The sequence below is a fragment of the Schistocerca americana genome, chromosome 2, assembly GCF_021461395.2.
Source record: "Schistocerca americana isolate TAMUIC-IGC-003095 chromosome 2, iqSchAmer2.1, whole genome shotgun sequence".
NCBI classification, from domain to species: domain Eukaryota; kingdom Metazoa; phylum Arthropoda; class Insecta; order Orthoptera; family Acrididae; genus Schistocerca; species Schistocerca americana.
In genome coordinates, this window is record NC_060120.1 from 207496244 (window position 1) to 207506062 (window position 9819).

The 9819-nt window shown below is 42.2% G+C and overlaps 1 protein-coding gene across 1 annotated transcript in view; it reads left to right on the forward strand.

Moving 5' to 3' along the window:
* LOC124593893 (juvenile hormone acid O-methyltransferase-like) overlaps positions 1-543 on the forward strand; it is a 134328-nt gene extending 133785 nt beyond the window's left edge. The window contains exon 4 of the mRNA XM_047132239.1: positions 412-543. Coding sequence (XP_046988195.1) covers positions 412-420 — 9 coding nt within the window. The 3' untranslated portion in view covers positions 421-543. The remainder of the gene's footprint in view (positions 1-411) is intronic.
* The last annotated feature ends 9276 nt before the right edge of the window (positions 544-9819 follow it).

A 9819-nucleotide genomic window follows, 5' to 3' on the forward strand; every position in this document is an offset into this window, starting at 1 on the left:
GATAAATATAAACAGAAACAATGAAAAATCAATGTTCAGGTAGAACTACTATCTGAACGTCTTGACGTTTACTACTAAACACAACGAATAAAACAAAACAATAAAGGGAAAAATTAATTATGTAGGCTCCCTAGAGCTATACCTTCAATTTTTTAGAAATTGTTTTGTTTTTCTACTTAGATGACAAGTCTGATACAGTCTGTAAATGCACTACGGATGATTAAACAACTAATTAACAGTGCCTCGATAGATAATGTCTGAAGCATTGAACATACTGTAGAACGTCCTTCTTTTGCGAACTTTGTCCTGATAAAATGCTGCTTTCGATATCTTAAACCATTATTCAAATATAATATTTGTATGCTTTCTGATTTTTCATCTAATCTAATATTTCCCTTTTTATTTTTTTAGATTTTCTGAAGTCAGTATGTCCATTCCTGGACCGAGTTCCGGAAGACCAGAAGGATAATTTCTTAGATGATTGGCTACAGCGTATGGAGAAACTGAATGGATTATCAAAGGACGTTGGAAGCAGTGAAGAGCCGAAATACAACATCCACTTTAACATAATGGTGGCTATGGCCAGTAAACTGTAATTGGGAGTTTTGCACCACCGCTTGAACAAGAAACAATATTTAATAACGGAAATGACAAACAAGACAGAGCACAAACAGAATTCCCCGGCTAGTCTGTTGTTAACAGAGAATTAAGCTATAGACATTTATATGTAATTATCTTCCAGTAAAGGAAACAGCTGAAAATTGGATGGAGCCAAGTCCACATTGAATCGGGGATGGTCGATGACGGTGAACCAAAGACGTCGGATTGTTGCAGATGTCGCAGCGCTCGTGTGTGGTCTGGCATTGTCGTGCTGAAGGACAGGGTGTTCGATATGCGGACAAACTCTTGGAATTCGCGCTTTCAGATATCTGAGTGTCTCGCAATGCACTGACACTGTTACGTAACATATCGGCATGCTGCATACTATAGTTTGGAGCCCTCTCGCGGCAGAGCGTTGCAACTTGCATCAGAGATGCGGAAAAGTCTACCGGCTAATATCAGTGTCGTGTAACAGCCGCTATTGAAAACAAAATGAAGAAAATTAGGAGGCATTACTTTTCAACCCGCCCTCGTAATCGGACAGTGTGGTATTTGAAGTTAAGGGCCGATCAGAAAAGCAATCTTCAGCGAAGCTCTTTGTTGCCCAATATTTGATATCTATGCATATCTAAATGTTTTCAGAGTGGGCAGTAGTGGCATGAATTTATTTAGCTTTGTGAAGAAAGTGCCACTAGAAGATTTAAAATGTTTACATTTCTAAGCAGAATAAGCTGGAGAAGTGTCACAAAGGAAAATGACGTCAAACCTGTGCATTTACATTATCGCAAAAAATGTAATGTACGAGGGCGAAAGAATTACTTTACTAAAACTTACTGGCAGATTAAATATGTGTGCCGGACCGAGAATCGAACTTCAGGCCTTTGCCTTTCGCGGGCAAGTGCTCTACCAACTGAGCTACGCAAGCACGATTGATGATCCCTCCTCACAGCTTCAGTTCTGCCAGTACCTCGTATCCTACCTTCCAAACTTCACAGAAGCTCTTCTGTGAACCTTTCAGAACTAGCACTCCTGGTGGTGGTGGTGGTGGTTAGTGTTTAACGTCCCGTCGACTACGAGGTCATTAGAGACGGAGCGCCAGCTCGGGTTAGGGAAGGATTGGGAAGGAAATCGGCCGTGCCCTTTCAAAGGAATCATCCCGGCAATTTGCCTGAAACGATTTAGGGAAATCACGGAAAACCTAAATTAGGATGGCCGGTGACGGGATTGAACCGTCGTCTCCGATACTGCGGAGACATGTCTTAGCAACAGCCTAGGGAATGTCTCCAGAATGATATTTTCTATCTGCAGAAAGAAGTTTTTATAAAATGGATTAATGTGTTTAAATGATCTTTATCAAACCCCGAACGTCTTCCTGAACGTGGAGAGTCACTATATCTACATCTACATCTACATCTACATAGATACTCTGCAAATCACATTTAAGTGTCTGGCAGAGGGTTCATCGAACCACTGTCACAATTCTGTATTATTCCAATCTCGTACAGCGCGTGGAAAGAGTGAACATATATATCTCTCCATACGAGCTCCGATTTCCCTTATTTTATCATGGTGTTCGTTTCTCCCTATCTAGGTCGGCGTCAACAAAATATTTTCGCTTTCGGAAGAGAAAGTTGGTGATTGGAATTTCGTGAGAAGATTTCTACGCAACGAAGACGCCTTTGTTTCAGTGATGTCCATCCTAAATCCTGTATCATTTCAGTGACGCTCTCTCCCCTATTTCGCGTTAGTACAAAAAATGCTGCTCTTCTTTGAACTTTTTTATGTACTCCGTCAGTCCTATCTGGTTATGATCCCATGCCTCACAGCAGTAGTCTAAAAGAGGATGGACAAGCGTAGTGTAGGCAGATCTGTAACATTTTCTAAGTGTCCTGCCAATAAAACGCAGGCTTTGGTTAGCCTTCCCCATATCGTTTTCTATGTGTTCTTTCCTATTTAAGTTGTTTGTAATTGTAATTCCAAGGTACTTAGTTGAATTTAGTGCCTTTAGATTTGACTCATGTATCGTCTAACCGAAGTTTAACGAATTCCTTTTAGCACTCATGTGCATGACCTCACACTTTTCGTTCTTTATGGTGAATTGTCAATTTATGGAAATATCTTTTCTAAATCGTTTTGCAATTTGTTTTGACCCTCTGATGACTTTGCAAGTCGATAAACGACAGCGTCATCTGCAATATGCATTTAAGATCTCTGCCATCGATTCTGTATCATGTAGCCGTGGTTTTCCTCTTTGGTCTCTTTTCAGCTATTTAAGCACACGATGCTGTGGGGAGGGGGTTCATCTCCTCCAGTTGGCTGATGACCCCGCCTTCCTAGCCCTTTATCCTAACCTTCAACGGTCCCAACGTACCCTCCAAATTGACCAATTCACTGCTTGGTGCAACTAGTGGTTCCTCGGTATCTACCCCTCCAAGACCCAGGCGATCATAATAGGTCGAACCACCAGCTATTTCCATCTCCATGATCTCTACCTCACCATTTATGGCCGTCCTCTCCACCTCATTCCTACCCTCAAATACCTTGGCCTCACCCTCGACCGCCACCACACCTGGACTCCCCATCTCCTTACCATCCAACACAAAGCTCACAACAGACTCCGCCTCCTGAAACTGCTGTCCGGCTGGACATGGGGTCTGCATCCTTCCACCATCGTTCACACCTACAAATCCTTGATCCACCCCATCCTCTGTTACGCCAGCGTGGCTTGGATTTCCGCCCCTCCCTGGTTCTATAAATCCATCCAAATCCTCGAACACCATGCGCTCCACCTTGAATTCCGCATCGTCCTTCCATCCCCCATGAACATCCTCTATGGCCTCATCCCCTTCCCCCACATTCTCCTTTTCCTTGAACACATCTGCACGCTATATATTGTCCACCACATTGATTCCCATCACCCCCTCGTGTCTCCCTTCCTCTCCATCCCCAGCCCGTTGCTGTGCCTTTACCGCTGTGTCCCATCCCTTGTCCATCTCCACACCCTCCGCCTCCTTTCCTAACGCAACTTCAACCATCTACCCCTCCCAGATGATGAGCTTCGCCCTGACATGTATCCTTCATACCAACTCTAACCCCATCTTCCTCCTACCTCCTCCTCCTCAGGGCTCCCTCTTCTCCCCTTCCCTTCTCATCTCTTCCTCCTTCTACTCCCCATCCCCCTCTTGTACTCGCCTTCAGTGTCTCTGCACTCCCTCCTGCCTTGTCTTCCCTCTTCATCTCCTGCCCCACCAGTTTCCTGCCTCTTGGTGTAGCCGCTGACACCCCTACTCCTTTCATCCCGCCCCCTCCCCTGCTGCCCCATGCTCTCCCCTCCTTTTCCATCCTGTCTGGCCTCTCCCTCGGCAGGTCCCACCTGTCAGTTTTATTCTTCATCGTATGTGCTCCAAGTGGGTTTAAAGTGTGTTGTTCTGGAGTGTTTTTAACTCTGTGGCTGACTTTTAACCTGTGTGTTTGCCTTCAGTGTCTTCTTAGTGTTTTGAGAATTGCCAACTGTGTTTTTTTAACTTTATGTCGACTTTTTTAATTGTCGCCCCATTAACGTCTCCATGTCAGTGTATTTTTACCTCCATTATCTCCCCTTACTCTGTCTTATGTCCCCCGTTTTTATCGCCTTATATGTAACATTTTATTCTCGTATTATTGTCATGTCACTCGGCTGAAAAGCGGCGGACTGTGCCGCTGACAGCCCTCCCCTGCCCTTATGGCGCAGGGGAATGAAATCACAATAAAGAAAAAAATTGGGGAGAGGGCTGGTTTTGATCGGTTGGTTGGCGCTCCGGTGTGCAGTCTGGTTGTCGACGGTCGCTCTTCGCGCATTCTCTGCCTGTTTCTGTCACGTGGGCAGTGGGGTTGCGGACGGAGACTTGCGTGCATTCGGCGTGTGTGTATTGCGTCTTGTGAGAGGGCGATGTTCTCATCTCTGCTGCTAAACGATGTGAAGATGTGAAAGTGCCTTTCGTATACATCAGCCTGCAACCAGTTGCGCTAAAGAATCAAACGGTGGGAATTATTCAGATTCTTAGAGTTCTGCTGTATACACGTTTATTGAGTTTCGTGCTGTTTGCAGTTAAAGGATCTTATAGTGTTTGCACTCCCTTGTAGTCTGTTTCGTATTGACCACTGGTGCGCAACGTATTGAACAGTGGTTACCTGTCTGAATGAGGTTTGCCTGTTTTGGTTTTATGTTGGTGTTTCCGTGGTATAATCAGCATTGCGCGTCGTCTGTTGTAGCTGATCGTTTAACTGGGGGACGATGCCTTGACGGCGGCCGGTTTGAATTGTAACCGATAGCGCGGTCGCCGTGTTTGCCAGTAGACACCAGTTCTTCAGTGAATCTAAGTTGAGTATTACATTATTTGTTCCTGGTGACGCCAAGGCGTCCGTCTTTCCTTCTTCATCATTCCTTTCAGGTTTCATTCAGGCTCGATCTGAGCTGCAGTTTCCGCAAACCCCTGATATGGTACTACTTGTCACTGAAATTATGTAAAATCTGAAAGATGCCTTTCATTCTACTGTGTTTTTAATATCTTACTGCTGTTATATCTTAGAAAGGTGTCTTGCTTCTGTGGGAGTGTGTGTCAGTAAACAATTTATTGTTTGTATAGTTCTTAAGATTTATGTAAACAGGATTCTAAAATTATTGATTTGGTTTGTTTGGTGTGGGCTTTGACGCCCGTAGACATTTTGGCTTTTTAGTAATGTTTCAGTTTCTTGGGTAATTATGTATATTATTCTGGAGTAATAGCAGTCTACTGTTGCCATGCAATTGTATAATAAAATATGTTGGAAATTATAAGTCAGTGTGTGTGTTTCATTGATAATTAATGCCTTGTCTTTATTGAGTTGAAGTATTCTTGAGCGTGTGTCCCATGTCATAATGATGCTGATGGTAGAATCAAAAATTTAAGATGGCGTTGGTGGAAAACTAAAAATTAGAAGATGTGAAACTAACCCTGTTATGCTATTGGGCAATTAAAAACAATTAAATTAGAAAAATTAAAAAATCCAAAAACGTTGGAAGTATACCAGTTATACCTTGCAAAACTGCTGACTCTACAGTCCAGGACGGCGCCATGTTCAAAAGTATCTGAACGATTTGGATTTTGTGCCGCATTCAAAGGCGCTCGATTATACAACCCAATATGATTTTTGATTCTGTGAAGTTTTCGCGGTTCTTGGAGAACTTTTTCGTACTGATTTCGGATCTGTTATTAATTTTTTTGTATCGTGTCCAGCTTTTTCACAAGCGAAGTAAACTCATTTTTCATTTAGATTTATGTTTGACCAGGAGAAAATTTTGTTGCAAGTAAGGAGGATTGCATTTTAACAACATGGAGTAGCTGGCTACACATGTGACAACCATCTGACTGTTATGGGGGAAGCATTAATTGATTGTGGACATGATACAGTGTCGTGAGACTACATTTGTATTGTTAGATGTACTTTTCCAGTTTCTTAGAAATGAGTTTCAACAAGTGTTTGAATAACAGAAACGTATTCTTTTATGTTTGTGTTAACTATGTAATTGGTAAGAAAAGACTGGTCATTAATAGTTTTGCGAAAAATGTCTGCTAAACAAACTTTCTTCGTATAAGGCTTGGCAATCAAAACAAAAGCTGAGCACAACACAAGATGCGCCGTACTTATGTTGAGGGACTGAGATTGTGGAATAATGTGAAGAGGAAATCAGTGATTTTTGCAATTCGCATAGTGTAGAGGGAGTTGCAAAAAGATATATATCGTTGTTGTTGTTGCTGTTGTATGGTTATTGTTGGACACAAAAAGAAAGAAGGATATAAAGTGTCCTAATATTTCTTCGCCCTTACGACCAGTTATGCATTGTGAATCTCTCCCTATTCCAAACCCACCTACGATTCTTAAGAATAAGCGAGAGGAGAGCAGCTCCAAAAATGAATGCGATGATGGTGATGATTACAAGCTAGAAAAAGATTATGTATCATAATTATTTAGTTAAAACGATCTAAGTATTTAACTCGTGCCTTGACTCTGACAAGAGATCCTGCCAAATTGTACGGGCTTAGACTGGAAGCCAAACACCTATTACCTGGAGGCTCATTCTCTTTGTACGGGAACAGAGAAACAGAATAAGTAAAATTATTTATAGAAGAACATATGGCTGTTTGTTGTGACACTGAACGTTTTGATCCAAATCAGTGGAGGTTATTTATATTCTTGTCAAAACATAGCTGAAAGATGTACTTTTATGTAATGGAAATTTGTTTGGCTCAATACCAGTTGCACACTCAGTGTACCATAAGGAGATGAACTGTTCCGTATGCGGCACTATTGCCTAGGTATGCATTAGCAGTCCAAGGCCATCGGGTACCTATACTGCCTACTGTTTTCTGCTCTTTCCTCTCTGGTGGCAGAGGTGGTTATTGGCAGCAGTCAAGACACAGACGAGATCAGTCATCTGGTCCTTGGTCGGAACCACGGCAGCTATTATAGCGCGTTTACTCAAGTTCGTAGTGCGGAAGGAATCTATGTATGCTTCTGTTTGAAACAAATACTTTTTCTTGGAGTGGCCATATCGCCATTTTCTAGTTACTATTTAAGCGGATTGTGCACCGATAGAGTCTGAAAGTTGGACGTTCATAGCGTCTTTTGGAGAGTTGGCTATTGATTCTGCTGCTGCGTGCATACAGCAACTTTGAGATATTATTATTGCGAGTGGTAGCGAGTGAAGAGTTAGTTGTTGGTAGCAGTAGGACGCAGCCTGGCGTGGGGAGAAGCCGCGCGTCAGGAGAGGCTGCAGCCCGCCCTGACCGTGAAAAGATGGCGCCGGAGGAGAGCTCTGTATTAGTCGAGGATTTCCGGTCATTTGCAATTTGGTGCGTCTAATTGAGCGCTGAAGGGATTTACTCAATTTTGTGTGTGCACACATTGAAAGTAATATTCATATCTTTGTTGTCACCAGATACGTAATTATTGATGTACGAAATTGTAGAATAATTGATGTTTTCAAATTGTTCAAGGAAAAGAAAGGTCTGATTGAGGTTTGTCAGTGTGTGAATCGTCAGTTTTTGGAATATAGCGAATTAAAAGTTTTTATTGATTCTTTTAATTTTTTTCACCGCTTAAAAGGGTTGTTGACTAAACCACTCCTTACATTTAATTTCTATGAAAAAACGGGAGTGGTTGCATCATTAGTTGTGAACATGCGTTGCACTCTGCATGGATCGCAGTATTTCTTTTGAATTATTTTAGCATGTTGCTGGATGCAGAATATTCAAGCAGTTCCAACGGAAAGAGGAGGTAAGTTGTCTGTTGCATGCAGGAACATTACAATATAACTGAATATTTTAAAAATTGCGGTCACATACAAAAGACTTAATTTTTCCTGGTGTAGCGGTAGCGTCATCGGTCCCGAGTTCGAAAACTGCCACAGCTTAAATATTGATTGATAATGACCGTTGATAGCTGAAGATTTCCAGCATAGGATGTCACCCTCATTCTTCCAGCACCCATTTCAAAGAGGACGTAGGAACAGACAGGGAATCATGGCACTCTCTTGTCCTTGGGATGGGAAACTGCACCTAAGGGTGGAAGTATCAGCAATGAACAACGGCAAGAGGATACAGAAGGCAATGGAAACCATGCATTAAAGACACATAACGTGTATCCACAGGACATCTGACCTGTAATTGAAAAGGTGTCATGATGATCTCGCTATTGGCAAAAGATTCCGGAACAGTCTCGATTCTGGAATAGTCTCGTATCTCCAGGAGCGGACTGCCAAAGAGAACGCGACAATAAGAAAAAGACTGAATAACTAACGAAAGGATAACGTTCACGATTTGGGGCGTGGAAAGTCAGAAGCTTGAACGAGGTAGGCAAGCTAGAACATCTGAAAAGGCAAACGCAAAGGCTCAATCTAGATATAGTAGGGGCCAGTGAAGAGAAGTGGAAAGAAGACAAGGGTTTCTGGTCAGATGAGCATACGGTAATATAAACAGCAGCAGAAAATTGTATAACGGGAGTAGGATTCGTTATGACTAGCAAGGTAGGGCAGAGAGTGTGTTACTGTGAACAGCTCAGTGATAAGGTTTTTCTCATCACAATCGACGGCAAACCAACACCGATAACAATGGTTCAGGTATACATGCCGAGGTCACAAACTAAACACAAAGAGACAGAGATAGTGTGTGATGATATTGAAAGGGTAATACAGTACAAGGAGATGAAAATCTAATAGTCATGGAGGAGTGAAATGCAGCTATAGGGGAAGAAGTAGAAGAAAAGGTTACAGGAGAATGTGGGCTTGGGACAAGGAAAGAGAGAGGAGGAAGACTAATTGAGTTCTGTCATAAATTCCAGTTAGTAATAGCGAATACTCTGTTCAGGAACCACAAGAGGAGGACGTATACTTGGAAAAGGCCGGGTGATACGGGAAGATTTCAGTTTCATTACATCATGGATGGTAAGACAGAGATTCCGAAATCAGATACTGGATTGTAAGACGTACCCAGGAGCAGATATAGACTCAGATCACAATATAGCAATGATGGAGAGTAGGCTGAAGTTTAAGACATTAGTCAGGAAGAATCAATACGCAAGGAAGTGGGATACAGAAGTACTAAGGAATGATGTGCTACGCTTGAATTTCTCTAAGGCCATAGGTATTGCCATAAGGCATAGCTCAGTAGGCAGTACTGTTGAAGAGGAGTGGACATCTCTAAAAAGGGCAATCATAGAAGTTGGAAAGATAAACATTGGTACAAAGAGGATATCTGCGAAGAAACCATGGGTAACAGAAGAAGTACTTCAGTTGATCGATGAAAGACGGAAGTATAAAAATGTTCAGGTACATTCAGCAATACAGAAATACATTTCGCTGAGGAATGAGATACATAGGAAGCGCAGAGGAGGTAAGACGAAATGGCTGCAGGAAAAAAGTGAAGGAATCTAAAAAGAAAATAATTGACCGAAGGACTGACTCGGAATATAGCAAAGTCAAAATAACCTTCAGTGAAATTAAAAGAGGAGTCGTAACGTTAAAAGTGAAACGGATATTCGACTATTAAATGCAGAGGAGAGAGCGGACAGGCGGAAAGAGTACATTGAAGGCTCTATGAGGGAGAAGATTTGTCTGATGTGATAGAAGAAGAAACTGGAGTCGATTGAGAAGAGATAGCGGATCCAATATTAGAATCAAAATTTAAAAGAGCTTTGGGGGAC